This window comes from Haplochromis burtoni, unplaced genomic scaffold, assembly GCF_018398535.1.
Source record: "Haplochromis burtoni strain Fernald_Lab_line unplaced genomic scaffold, NCSU_Asbu1 Contig_341, whole genome shotgun sequence".
NCBI classification, from domain to species: Eukaryota; Metazoa; Chordata; class Actinopteri; order Cichliformes; family Cichlidae; genus Haplochromis; species Haplochromis burtoni.
The window spans coordinates 337,047-352,231 of NW_024582702.1; the positions used below are offsets into that span (position 1 = coordinate 337,047).

At 42.3% G+C, this 15,185-nt stretch overlaps 1 protein-coding gene across 1 annotated transcript in view; it reads left to right on the top strand.

Moving 5' to 3' along the window:
- Positions 1-9,974, top strand: part of npdc1b (neural proliferation, differentiation and control, 1b) — a gene marked incomplete at both ends in the record, with an annotated part of 19,767 nt that extends 9,793 nt beyond the window's left edge. Inside the window, 7 exon segments of the mRNA XM_005942926.3 lie at positions 926-1,015; positions 1,106-1,300; positions 3,511-3,577; positions 4,513-4,594; positions 6,900-6,979; positions 7,099-7,198; positions 8,809-9,974. Coding sequence (XP_005942988.1) covers positions 926-1,015; positions 1,106-1,300; positions 3,511-3,577; positions 4,513-4,594; positions 6,900-6,979; positions 7,099-7,198; positions 8,809-8,880 — 686 coding nt within the window.
- Positions 9,975-15,185: the final 5,211 nt, after the last annotated feature.

Here is a 15,185-nt window from a genome sequence, read left to right on the forward strand (position 1 = left end):
ATAATGAGGGTGATGCCTCCCAGGAAAATGGCCCAGAAGACCCAGAGCATCTGCAGCCCTGCTGCGTGACCACTCCAGCAGAAGGAGGGAGGCCTCAGACTCAGTGAGCCCTCATGGTCAAAGGGCAAGAGCCCTAGAGAACCAGAGGTCAGCTCTCCTGGAGCACTGGCATGTCTCACACACGGCACACATACAAACATACCGAAGATGCCGGAGCCCATTGCCCCTCCCACTCGTCACTGTTGGGAGTGATATGTTGGGTGCATGAGTTGGTGTATATGAGTGTAGGAGGTGCAAAGGCAGCTTATAACTGCAAACAACAGTGCTATTAAAACTGTGAAGCTGTTCACCCTGTGTACATCAGCACAACTCTGGTCATACCACCTACTCCATACTGTGCTTGGATGTATAAGTAGGAGCCAACACGGAGCAGTAGCTGATGATTTTGTGGTATGGGGTAAATATCAATACCACAAAGCTCACACACATACACACCTCAAGTCCAGCACCCTGATCCATGAGAGGCCCATCCATGTGCAGTCTGTGTAAAGATGCACTCCCAGGGTGGTCGAGAATGGCCGACCTATCATCCTATTCCAGATACAGACGGACAAAATGACAGTGGTGATAGACAAACAGAAGAAGACGGCCGTACTGATCGATGCAGCGATACTGAATGACAGCAACATCAGGAAGAAGGAACAGAAGCTGGAGGGCTCAGAGAAGAGCTGGAGAAGATGTGGGTGAAGGTAACTGGTCCCAGTGGTAATTGGAGTACTTGGTACAGTGACCTCCAATCAGAGATCTCTGTCCAGAAGAGCGCAGTCCTACGAACGGCTAAGATACTGCTCGGTGGTGGACCTGAGCTTTAGTAAACAAATGTTTAGATGAAGATGGTAAGAATCCTGGTGTTGTGTTCCTCCAGATAAAGTGAGCCCATACCCTGAGCTCGATGAGGAGATTGACTTTCTCTCTGCAATCATCAGGGAACAGAGACCCGAGTCCTACAGCTCAGGTATTACACTCTTCTTCTTATCCATATTTGCTATGTGACAAAATTCCCTAATGAAGTAATAAATCCACACTCTTTACTTTCTGGTTTTAGCCCCATCCTCCCAGGAGATCACATCCAAGCAGTTTGAAGAGCATGGCTACACTCACAGAGCATCTTCTGTGGAACAGCCTCCTACTCAGAGTGTCCTGCTAACTAGCATCGCTTCACCCACCCCTAGAAACCACACTGCCGCTCTGAGCAGTCCCATCATCCTCCGCTACCCTCCTGACGACCATGTCTTCATCAGTAAGTCTTTCTGTCCTTGAGTTAGGACCCAGCTTAATTTCAAGAGAGCTATAGAGTCGTTTTGAATAATAGAACAGAAGACGTCACCTTACAGAGGCCGCTGTGAGGATTCAACTTAAACTACTTTTCAACACGTGTGAAAAAAGTAATTGTGCAGTAAAATGGATAAAGCCGACGCCTCCTCCTGATCTCGCTGTATTTCAGTCTACCAACATTGTCCTGAGTGCTGTGGTGTGTACTTAACACACACACACACACACTACAGGAGGTACCGTTTAATTAAACGAAATCGAGTTTGGGTTTATGTTCTGCTGCAAGAGGCCATGGTGTAAATCAGCGTCCCCAACCCCCGTTCCATGGACTGGTACCGGTCCGTGAGTCGTTTGGTACCGGGCTGGCAGAGCTGAGGCTCAGGAGGACGTTACTCTCAATGTTGTTGGCGCATTTCAGGAGGACGCTGCTGATACAGTTACACAATCACACGTTTATTATTATATTTACAAAACACCACAGTTTTTGTCTTGGTTGTTGTCATTTTGTTGTGTTTCTCTGCGACAGCTTAAAGGTGTCCGTGAAAATATTGTCTGACATTAAACCGTCCGTGGAGCAAAAACGGTTGTGACTGCTGGTGTAAAAGTCTTAATCCAGTTGGACCATCATCAACCAGTAGAGCTCCTCAAACTGACTTCCCTCTAGAATTGTGTGTAGCAGAAATGTACACCTGCATTAAAACCACAATCCTCACACATACACTTTTTAAATAAATCACTTTATCAACGTGAGACCTCATCAAAATGATCAAATATGCAATAATTTTCAGGATTTTAATCCTTTAAGTGCCAATTTAAATTTGAATTATAAGTTATTCATTAAAAAAACACATAAAAAAACCCTAATTATTTCCCATGTACTGAGCATTAAGGGGATGGGCCACAGGTGGGGCTTGGATATGTCAAATATTAGCCGGACGAGCCCCCAAACTGTTACGGATTCAAATATTGGGGATGGATACAAGAGTAAAAACCACAATAACAACACTGGTCCGGCCGGGTTGAGTCAAACGATGATTCTAATGATCACACGCGTGGGAGATGGACACCGTACGCAGACAGCATCAGATCTCAAAATGGTGGAGCATTGATCAAACTCTTATAGCCTCTAGTGGCCCCCACCTAATCATAAAAGCCTAAACATTCACATGCTTTCTCTCACACGGCGCCTAAGCTACGACCTTGGCTCCCTGTTTATCTGCTCCTGCTGAGATGGGGCAGAAAACTCCAGCATGTTCTGTTCTCTTCTAATCAGACAAATAAGGCGATGACTTTCTGCAAACAGCATTTCTTATAACTCAGCAGTATAATGCATCATAAAACAATATCATTCATTCACAATAAATCAGCAGTCTAATGTAATGCAAATCAGTTTAACAAATGCAATAGTTATCACCTTCTTCTACTTCAGGAGAATAATGCAAACTAAAACTACATAATAATTCACAATCTTTAATTAGGGGTCTAACATGGCATAAAATAATGTTATAATCCCACACAACACAGCTCATTTGATTGCATTAGTATCGGTGTCAGATTTTAATTTTTGCACCCTCTGGACACCATTGTGCCAAAAATGGACACGCACAGTATTTGCAATAAAATCTTCAAACAAGTGCACGCGTCATTGGTACCAACAGACATAATCATGTGACAAAAATACGTAAAACCAGAGGGGATGATGAGAATTCCCCAAAAGAGATGCTGACTTGGATTTGCTATGGTCGGTGTGGGAGGCACATGCACTCAAGCACACACAATCAACAATTCAGCCTCCAGCCAAGTTCATGGGTTGTCAAATACACAGTTGTCAATAACTCTTCCTGATGTTATCATGGCATGTGTATCGAGTCAAACGAAATCTAAGCCCCGCCTACTTTAAAATCTTGGGCCTGAACCTGAGTTTAATGCAGGACACGACAGAACTCAGACGTTGCTGTGATTAGTTCTGCCACACTGCATTACTGTTATCAATGTTGTTGTCTGTGCTGCTGCAGGAAACAGGCCTGACTCACTCACATCTATTTATTTTCAGCTGCTGTCCTTTCAGCTCTTCCCTCATTTCTCCAAGCTTTCACTAAAGGATCATGTCTTACTCTGATGTCTGCAGACCAGCAAACACTTCTATCATTCATGCTGTCTGTTGGTTTCTCCTCTCAGTCATGAGCAGCGTCGTCATTGTGGCAGGTTCCCTGGCACTGCTGGTAGCGTTGGCTTGCTGGGTCAGGTAAGCTTATTATTTTCTCTCTAAGGTGCTGCATAAACCAAAAGGTCCCCACTATCCCTCTCAGGAGTGGACAGGATGGCCTGCAGTTGCACTGTAGACGTATCCATCATCATTATAGTCATTCTGTTAGAGATGCTAAATTGATTGGAACCATTTGATTTACAGTATTTCCATGTAATTGATTGTTTTTCTTATAAATCTTAAAAAGAGATGACAAAGAAACAGAGCTGTTCAATGTGCTCAGAGAGTGTTTTCCTTCCCTTTAGATTCAGACACCGACTGAGCCCTCCAGGCTTACACACACACTTCCTTAACCCAGTGTTTTTGGGTTTTTAGCTGTAAACTTTGCCCCACCCTGAGATCCTAAGCACTCTAGAAGAGGCAGTCACATAGAAGCACACATTTTTATATTTTTCTGAATTGACTTTCCCTCACTAGTCTACCCATCCCTGCCAGTTCCTGGTTTCCCGGGAGTACATTGTTGGAAACTGTGGACAGTCTTCCTTTCATTACACCACTACAGGATGGAGGTTTTTATGGTCTGAGAGTCATTTGGGTGACACACTACACATACTTATTACTGAGACGTGTTCTGTGAAGATTGATGGAGAAAAAAAATCTATTTTTAAATGAATCTGAAAGATAACAAAATATTGAAACATAGACAGTTTTCAGACCTGCGATGTACTCTGTGGTTTCTTAAGTCTTCTTCGTGGCTTGTTTGCATGCAAGTCACAGAGAGCTGAGCTGTTCCAACCATACTGGGATCAACAGAGTCAAGAGCTGCCTCTTGTTGTGAAATTCATGAGATAATGTGTTTTGAACGTTAACTGTCACTGTTAATGTGTTATAATACAACTCATCAGCTCTTTTCAGTCAGCTCCAAATGTTTCACTATGTGTGTTTGTTGTGTTTATTTTGTTTTATTGTTACAGGTTTCAGAAATATGTTCATATCAATCAGAAAGTGGACTACCCTTCATCTGGACTGATGAGTGCTCAGGCATTCGAGAATTTGGTGAGGAAACAATGTGACTAAATGTTTGGGAGAAAACACACTGAAAATACTTTTTTCAGTGTGTTTATTTGTCTCAGATCACCACTGCCTTCAATGCTGAGCGATGCAAGGATCTAAACTCTACCACCAATGCTCCACATGCAGTACATAATCTGAGTGCTGTTTAGTGAGCATAAATGTACACAATGTAAACCCGAAACGCCTTAAACAAAAATCTTAACCTGATGAACTGTATAGAAACAGGAAACACAGGATCTGAGATATTTGGCCCTTCAGTTTCCACCTGCTGCTCACAGGAGCCTCGTCAGAAACGGCCCCGGTGCAAGAATTGTTCGCCAGAAGCAGCTCTTAACCCTTCAAAGTCCGACATCGAAGTAATCGCTGGAAAATTCCATTTTTGGAAAATGCTGTAATTATTTGAAGTTTATATTTTTATCATATTTGCTACATCAGACTTTTTTTTGCAATGTATCAAATTTATTCTAAAACAAATCCAGCAAACTGATGATGTAGAAGCCTCGAAAACTCAAATATATTGCACTTGGCTTTAATGATTTAAATAAGGGAGAAAACAGTAAGGTAACAGTAACTACATAAAAACTAGGCTGAAAATCAGTGAATTCTAAAATGACGACTCTCAATGTAACACTTGTGGTTTAAGTCATCACCAGTGTGTGAGAGATACTGAGACCAGGAGAGGCACCTTCTGTGGGCATCTGTAAAAAGTCATGATGGAGGCTCTGGGATGGATTGGGGAAAAAACTGATGGAATTATGAATTCAGATCTTTTCACTGTTAAAGAGACTCCCTGGTGGATGTCTGCCTTTGGTTCTTCTTCCTGGAAGCTGCTGTGCTCTGCTGTAGGTCCACTTGCCCTTCTTCTTCCTCCTCCTTTCCTTCTAAGATTGTTCAGTCTCGAGTCTGCCATCGTATTGTTGCTCCCTGGTAGTTGACAGTACACACACCGAGTGGATCTTGGAGTACAGACGATCCCAGTGCATTCTTCTTTGGCAAATCTCTCAAGCTCCTCTAGATTCGGTACTCTCCTGCTATGGATCGTGATCTTCATTTAATCCCACAGACGTTCAGTGTGATTAAAGTAAAATCTTTGTGCAGGCCAGTCAGGAATGTCCACTTGTTTCTTCTTCCGTCTTGGATTGTGTAGGAAGACAAAGTCATGATCCAGACCCATTTTTTGCTGGTGAATGATAAAGGCGTTCTTTAACAATCTTTATAAATATATGCTTCTTTCTTCATGATTCCTTCTACCTTGACAATATTCCAGTTCCAGCAGAGTATCTGACAGCTAGGATGGTGTAGGTGTTGATTTCCGGGTTATGTTCTTCCCATTCAGCTGACTCTTTAGGAGTCTGACTCTCTGCAGGTATTTGGTGGTTGCAGGTTTCCCAGTGGCCTCTTCATGTTTTCCATTTGCCTGAGTAGCCGTCCTCAATGTCTATATGTTGCTTTCTGGTAGTTCGATCCCCTCAGTTCTGTCTACCTTTCCTCTCTTTGTTACCATCCGACTATAATACTCTAGTTCGAATGACATTCCCACGTCATTGTTGTACATTCTAGTGGTGTGGATCAGTGAGTCGATGTCTGGTTCACTCCTGCCATACAGCTTGATGTCATCCGTGTACAGGAGGTGGTTAATACCTTAAAACCCATAGGCAGTCTTGTTAATGATCTGGCTGAGGCCCATACAGAACAGTAGTGGGAGATTTACCAAGCCCCCTGAGCTTGGTAAGTCTTGTGCTATTGGCTAAAGCTTGGCCTCTAGTGTTGTACGCCACATTCCTCTCGAATTCATGAATTCCTGATGAAGATTCTTAAGGTTCTGTTCTTTCTGCAGTTGTAGGCATTCCAGGATCCATGTTTGGGGCACTGAGGGGATTACTTGTAGTCAACCCATAGTTAAGGTTTTGTCCCTCTGGTGTTTCTGCCAGTTCCTTCCTGGCACCCACTCATGTGTTGAGCCATGTGCCTGTTAATCTTAGCCGCTATGATGGAGCTTCCATGTGGTGCTGAGCCAAGTTATGGCCAGTAGTTGGACGGGACTGGTTCCTTCTGAGGGTCCTTGGAATCAGGACTGTCATGCCTTCAGTTACTGTAGGTGTGTCTCATCCATGGACACTCTGGAGTGCAGTTAGCTTCTATAGCCGGTAGGCGTGAATCATGTTAGCGTCTGGTTGCTGTCCAACTCTTCAGGTTTGAGACTCTTTCTTGCATGTCCACTACTGTGATGGTTACTTGTTCAGGAAGGAACCTTCTCATCTCCCCTCTACCCCTTGTTTACTTCCAGCTTGGGGACAAGAAGCTGGCCCACAGTGCCCAAATGTACCACTACCAGCACCAGAAGCAACAGATGCTCTCCCTGAGAAAGTGAGTCACCCTCCCTGCACATGTCTCCTACCTTGCCTACCTTGGCATCCTACCTTGGCATGTGTATCTCTATCCTGTCTCGCTGTTATCCTTGCTGAATATTTGTGTGTTCTCCGCAGACACAGGGTTGAGCCTAAAGTTCCTGACTCTGCAGCCTCAACAGATGAGGAGAATGAGGATGGAGATTTCACCGTGTATGAGTGTCCTGGACTTGCACCAGTGAGTAAACGCTGCATTCTTATCTCCACATTCAGTAAAAGTTCAACTGTGTCCACTGTGTCATTGTGATGGTGTAATGCTGAGTCAGTGGAATCCATCAACAAGAAATAAGGATAACATTAAGGCATAATGTGGGTACAGATACAGCCACTGAACTGACAGGACAGTTGTGAGTGTGTGACAGATTCCTGACTGATTACAGCTGATGTTTGGCAGTAATGATATTCCCCGCCTGTGATGTGAACGATGCAACCATGAGTAGTAACGCCCCTAAACAGCATTTAGGAAAACTGTTGGTGTGTATCCAAAAGCAGTGTGATGGTGCATTCATTTACACGCTGGCTGCACTGTATATTTATATCTTTTAAATTGGTTCAGGGATTCAGTAAACTCTGACACAACCGGCAGTTCTCACCATTTACACTTTCCCAGTAAGTTATCAGTCACAGTGGAAACGATTACAGTCATATCTGCTTATTTAAGTCGTCTGCCGCTAATCTTAGTGCATCGCTTTTGTGATGTTAAGACTCTGGTTCAAAAATGTTGTGCTGTGAAAGGGACGCTCCGAATCCAGGTGCATGTCCTGCAAATAAGTGTCCAACCTGCAGTATTTAACTAGTTAGCTAGTTAGGCAGCTGTGGGTGTAAAAACTCCATGTGCTGACAGGTAAGAGAGAATTAGAAGTTATTAGCGTTCAACCCGGTCCTAATGAGCGACTGTGCAAACAGCACCCACAGCCAACACTTTGAGATATGAACATGGGAGATTATTCACAGCTGATACTGATTTTATACATTTTCTGTATCATTTCCTGGGATTGTGCAATCAAACCACCATCATCATCATCATCATCATCATCATGGGTTGGCGTAATAAGCAAATGCTTCAGCCAATACCTTTTGATTAGCCTTGTCTCATGCTTTCTTTCTTTATGGTAGATTTTTGTTCTGTTTTCACTGTTTGTTTGTTTGTTTTGTCACTGTTTTCACTGAGATTTGAATTTGAATGCTAATCAATAAAATCAAATCAATAAAATCAATAAATCAATAAATCATCATTGTCATACCCGTCAACCTGAATTTAAGGAATAAATCACACAAAATTTATGGGAAACTACAGGAACTGTCTGAATAATGACAATGAATAAATAAACCCTTTAATAAGTATTTTAAAAATTATTATGCAGATTATGTCATTTTTATGTAGCTGTCTTAACAGTAGTTTTACTAATAATGTATGGATTGCATAATACACAGCGTGTAATCCAGAAGAAGGTTCATTCAGCACTCACTGTGGCCGGGTTTGTATTGTCTCCAACGCTGCTTCTGTGTGAAGAGCAGGAAGGTTTCTCAGAGATTCTCTATGCAACACTCGACCCTTTCAGCTGCTCTTTCAATCTTTCTGAACTCTGCAGAGTCAGAACAAAGACTTAGAGTCATGAGACGGAAAAGATGGAACACAAAACAAAAAATAAGAGCAAAGTAAGCGCAAAGATATATGAGAAGCATAAGCAAACTAAGGAATAAACTGATGACATTAAACAATAACTGAACTTCCCAGGAAGTGTGTTAATCTAAGATCTTCCCCTCTGTCTCTTTCTTCTCCTTCAGACGGGGGAAATGGAGGTGAAGAACCCGTTGTTTGACGACTCCACCCTCTACCTGCAGAGATTTCACAAATGAACCTGGACACAGAGACGTTTCATGCTCTAAAAGCAGCACCTGTATGTACAAATATTTACACGTCAGTTTAATTGTTCCAGATCGGACACATACCCTAAACAGCCAAACTACATTTGGTTTTTCCCGTTTTGTTTACATATTTCTTTACTGTTTATTACACACATATGCAACCATACGTGCTCAGCATTTATGAGCTCACAGATAGAACAGGCTTTGCTTTTATTTCAGCATTTTAAATGGATGTAATGTTGATATGAACACAACTCAGCTCAGCGACTTCTCTTGTGTGTTATGTACACATTGTTTTTCAGTTGATTTCCGTCTTGCTGGCACCATGTCTACATGCATCTGCATTCTTACAGTTCATCCAAGAAATTTAAATATTAGACAAAGATAACACAAGTAAATTAAATGTATAACTGAAGGTGTTTGTGATTAAGAGGGGAAAAATCCATACCTGCACAGCCCTGTGTGATGAAGCGAGTGGGAATGTGGACTGACGAGACAAAGGTTGAACTTTCTGGAAGGTGTGTGTCCCATTGCATCTGGTGTGAAAGTAACACAGCATTTCAGAAATGGGACATCATACCAGCAGTGATGTATGGTGCTGCTGGTGTGACAGTCTGGGCTGTTTTGCTGTCTCAGGACCAGAAGACTTGCTGTGGTAAATGCAAACATGAATTCTGCCAACGACCAAAACATCCTGAAGGAGAATGTCCGACTATCTGTTTGTGACCTCGAGCTGAAGCACATTTGGGTTCTGCAGCAGGACAATGATCCAAAGCACACCAGCAGGTCCTCCTCTGAATGGGTTAAGAAACACAAAATGAAGACTTTGGAGTGGCCGAGTCAAAGTCAAGACCTGAATCTGGTTGAGATACTGTGGCATGACCTAAAAAGGTGTTTCATCCTCGGAAGCTGTTCTGTGTGACTGAATTACAAGAATTGTGCAAAGAGGAGTGAGACACAACTCCCCGACAGAACTGCAACAGACAGTTATCACAAACTTCGGATTGCAGCGGCTTAACCAGTTACACACACACACACGCACACGCACGCGCACGCGCACGCACACGCACACGCACACACACACACACACACGTATAATTTGAAAATTCTGTATGAACTCAGACGGTCTTGTGTATTCGGTCTACAGCTGACATTGTGTTTTCATGGTTTTGTGAGCTGTAAATAGTGGCTGATATGTACAGGAGCTATCTTACCTCTCAGTCAGTCAGTGTGGCAGGAGGTCCTGAGTACTGTGTCAAATGCACATCTGTGATTCGATTTCTTAATGTGAATTTGTATTTGTTGGGAAAAGACAATGTCATGTATAACACGTTAAACTTGATGCATTCGACTTTTGTACCCATTGTGACGAAAGCAGCGAGGAGCCACACCTTCACGTTCAACATCCCCGCCCAGTTTTACTATGAAGAGGTCTCGACCTGCTGAGGCGTCAACAAAACTATGAAAAAAAAGGAAAATTACATGTAGCTGTGGACACGTCGCCATAAAAGAAACTTAAAATCAAAGAATCCGAACAAAAGGAACGACTGAGAATATTTTAAAAACGGCGCCGACCACAGTCCCCAGAAATATACAACTTAAAGCGGCGCAGAAACAGCGTTCCCTTTATGCATCAACAGCTGCAGTGTGCGATTGCAGCCTTTTCCAACATTGAACTGATTCCAAAGCTTTTAAATTTACTCCCTGGGAGATGGGGACATTTTGAAATGTATTCTAGATGCAGAACATGTGTTGGCACACACTGGATCAGGTTTTCTTTCCTTTGTCAAATCTATGTTTGTGCATTTTACTTTGTCCTGCATAATAATCACTCAAAGAACGTGAAGTTTGATTTATGATTTTATTTAAATATTATGGATTGAATATTACACTCACTGTTACGATATTTCCATCGATGCATAAATGCAAACGTGCAACAAATCCTCCCTTTATGATCGTTCAAACTGTTTACCTGCACTGTACAGAGTGTTTCTGTCATTCATCATCATGTAAAGGCCATCCATATAATTCAGCTGCCCGTGTTCCAGGGCTTTTACATTACACTGCATTAGTTTTATCCAATAACCTGCCTACTGAAGGTACAGTATGCAGTCCATGTAGTGGGCTCTGCCTAATAAAGCGCACCGTTATAATCAATGCAGAAATCTCCTTTTCTTTGCAGACTTCATAACGGTCTCTGTCACTAACAGCAGAAACTCTGGATTTTTATGTTGACTGGGCGTTCTCTGCTTTTCCTGCACTAGAGCTGTTTGTCTGACCTGGTTAGGACTTAATATGCACAACTGCCTTTCTATATATGCTCATATCGCCCCACATAGCTCATAGATATTCTTCATACATGTAGAATGAGTGTCCAGCTGCAAACAGTGAAACAGTCCAGGAAACCTGGATGTAACCGCGTCTCTCAGGAAAGCCGCTGTCTGCGGCTCTTTCTTCATCCTGCTGCCGTCCTCCTCAGCCTGTCAGCACTTCCATACTGGAGGAACACATTAATCTGCACTGGAGCTGCTCATGTACGAGTGTCCACGTCCAAACTCACATATGTACCAGGGAATATTAACACGGAAGCCCTTTACTATGTTAAACAGACTGTTGAATCCAAACCTCTTAAGCTTGTGCAGCAAAATGAGTCGTTGGATGAGGAATTACAAGAAGAGATGTAATTCTCATGTTGTTTGTCTTTGTAAAGACGTTCTGCAGCTCTGCTTCACCAGTGCTGAGCAAAAGCCCAGCTGGTTGTCTTTATTTGCTCCTTCTTTCTGTGTACAACAAGTCATTCTCTACATGAGCTACATGTGAGACTGTTTGAAGGCTAAGTGTTATGATTCTGTACATTTAGGACAACTTCATTACTTCATGTTTAGCATGCTTGTGGATATACCAGAGCTGAAAGAAATAAATATTTATATAATCGCTGTCTGAGTAGTTGTAAAGTGTTTGTTTTTCTTTCTTTGTTGGTTTTTTTGCATCATCTTAATCCAATATTTCATAGGTTAGCAAATATTTCTGTCCAATCTTAATTCAAGGAGGAATGTTTCTCTGGTATGAAACTGAACCCTGCTGTTTCACAAACCTGTACATATGCAGTAAACATGCACTGCATCGACATCAGCACTGTGACAACTATATATTATCTTTTTGTCTTTGTTAATAAAACATTGTATAAAAGTTGAAATATGATGGTTATGATTAAGACCTGAGCACTCTGTGAAAGCCTTACTGTATCTGCTCTGATTACTGATATTCAGGCAAATGCATGGTCTTCCTAAGGGCCTAAACATACTGTAAAACTCGTGAAAGTCTACACATGCATCAGGTCTTTTGAGGATTTGGAGAATATAAAAAGGCTCCACAGCGCCACGTCTGAAAGTATTCCCAGCGTGCAGCTGACCATATGGTCCACAGCTGTAACAACCCAACACATAGGGACATGACCCTAGCATCATGAGAACTTTTGATATGTTGCCATGAAGTATGCAATTTCAGACTAAAAAACAGTGTGTCCAATGTGACTGAAAGTTTCTCCCACCGAGGGTAAATCGAGACTTTACAGAGTCCTCTCCATGACACTGCTTCAAGAGTGAGAGCTGTGTGTTGAGGCGAGCCTGACTATATTAGCCAGTATCTCTCAACCTCACACACCAGCTCAAGCTTCTTCCATGTCCCAGTAGCCCAATAGATTGGATTGCCAGGGCCTCTGCCGTTGGCCGCCACCCAACACACATTGCACCCAAACCCTATGGTGTCTCCTGAAGGGGGTCGGCCTATCGCAGAGCAGGCCCCATGGGGAAAGCCTCAGCCACCAGGTCCTCTCCGTTGAGCTCCTTCCCCAGGCCTGGCTTCAAGTTGGGGCCCTGGTAAACCTATCCTGGGCAGGATACAGTAGCTCTTGCTTATTCCTCTTTTGTAAGTGTTAACTGAATTGTTTTTGGTCTGCCCCCTTCACCCAGAACCAATTTGCCTTAAGAGACCCTACCAGAGGGTAAAGCCTGGACTCATAGGGTCACACAAGCCCCTCCACCATGGTAAGGTGGTGGCATTATTATTATTACTATTCTCATTATTATTATTCTTAAAAACATTTTTCTAATACATTAAGCTGCCAAAACAGCTCTGGCTCGTTAGGCCATGCACACTCAGGTCGTTGCTTCAAGCCTACGATCACACTCCGAAATCCTAAATATTGGGACGTGGGTGTGTTCTGGGTATTGCCATATGTGATGGAGTTCATTATGCTTCCTACTGTCCAAGAATGCTGTTGACATGCTGACGTTGCATCAACACCCGGTCTCAGGGTTTCAGAATATTGCATTTCAGATTGTTGCAATCATCTCTGTGCTGCAGCATAAGTGCACCAGGCTCCAGTTTTTTACCAATTATGTGGTCATGATTGACATTGTGCCTGCAGACAGCTTCAAGTACAAGTGGAAAAAGGCTTCAGAGACCACTGAGCTCCAGGCTCCATGGTACACATACATGCACCCTGTCAGTCCCACAGCTACAGTGTATTTATCTTACAGACATTCTCTGACAATCTGAATGGGAGCAGTTTGTGTGTTTGTAGAGCTGTTTGAAGTTATTACTGAGCACAGTTCCACATCGTTCCAGCTTTCACATATGTGCGCTATATAAATATGCACCACATATATTAACTAAGTACAACTATACTGCATGGTGTTTCTTTTCAGCACATTTGACTGACATGCAGTAATAGATAATAAAGGTCACACTTTAACAACACTAACACGTGGCACTTTTTCTCACATGTTTCTTATTTTAATCAGTTAAATTATAAAATGGATGTAAAAGGATCCTAAAATTAATTTTACATTTACTTAGCTTGTATTTACATTTCATGAAACATTTGATTATAATACACCAAAGAAAAAATGAGTTACACTAAAAATGAATATATAGTTTCTATTCTGAGAAGGTCTGTCAAGTAAAACAAATTTGATGCCATTTACTGGATAGACGAGATCATGAGTTGAACAGAGAAGAATGAAGTATCCTCATGTATCCTTCATGCATACAGTTTACTGCATGTAGCTCCTGTTTTGTAAAATAAATCCGTATCATCAGATGTTTTAAGTCATACAGCACAGTTCAATACACCTGATGTCGTATTTGATGCCTTTTAAACTAAACGTGAAGCGACCAGAAGAAAAACAACAATCTTGTAAATCATTAATTTTTAATCTTTATAAATAAAATTCAAATGTGACGATTTCTGCAGTTATGTCTGTTTCTTTACACTGGCCCTATGATACAGAAATGCATTAACTATAAAGGACAAGGCACGAAGATTTCAGTGACTTATTGTCACAAAAGCCATATTGATAATTTGCCCGAGCACCACGTTTAGCTTGTTTGTGGCTCAGTTTGTCCTCTGTATACCTTTTTCCTTTTTTTGCTTTCTTCTGACCACTACTCCTGCTGCGGCCTTCATCTGGGTCGGAGTTTTTTTTCCAGGACTCAGGTCAGACTTTATCTTTTCAAAGATTTATCTATTGCTATTACGTGATGTGTGGTCTTAGAGACACAGACAACCATTCACACTCACATTCACTCACAGATTCACACCTATGGGCAATTTAGATTAATCAGTTAACATATCCCCACAAACTGCATGTCTTTGGACTGTGGGAGGAAGCCGGAGTACACGGGGAGAACATGCAAACTCCAAAAGAAAGACCCCGGCCTGATGGTGGAATCAAACTCAGGACCTTCTTGCTGTGCGGCAACAGTGCTAACCACCGTGCTGCCCAATGCTAATAATAATAATAATAATAGTAATAACAACATTTTATTTATAGGTGGCTTTATACCCTCAAGGTCACCTCATCTCTGCTAACGTCTAACTCTGTTAAATTTATTAAATTCGGTTTTTGTGGATGCCTGGATGTTAAACTTAATTGTTACTAGAGATGGACCGATCCGAATATTGTTCTCGGTCCGATACTGACCTAAATTACTGGATCGTATATCGGAGAGAAATAAAAAATGTAATCCGATCCATTAAATATCACGAAAGCACCTCACAAAACTTGCGGCATGGCGTAACTCGCCTCATAACCTCGGAGCAGTGTGGTCACGTGATAGAGCGGCTGTGGCGTGCAAGACCTGTCCTGGAGCCTCGCTACCAAACCTGCATTTCATCTCCCAGAACGTTACCCCAGAGAAGTAAAGCAAGTGTGTAAGTTCATCTCTGAATGTTTGTAAAGCGTTCCTGCGTTAAGCTTAACAAACGATATATGGAGCGACTCTCTCTCCTG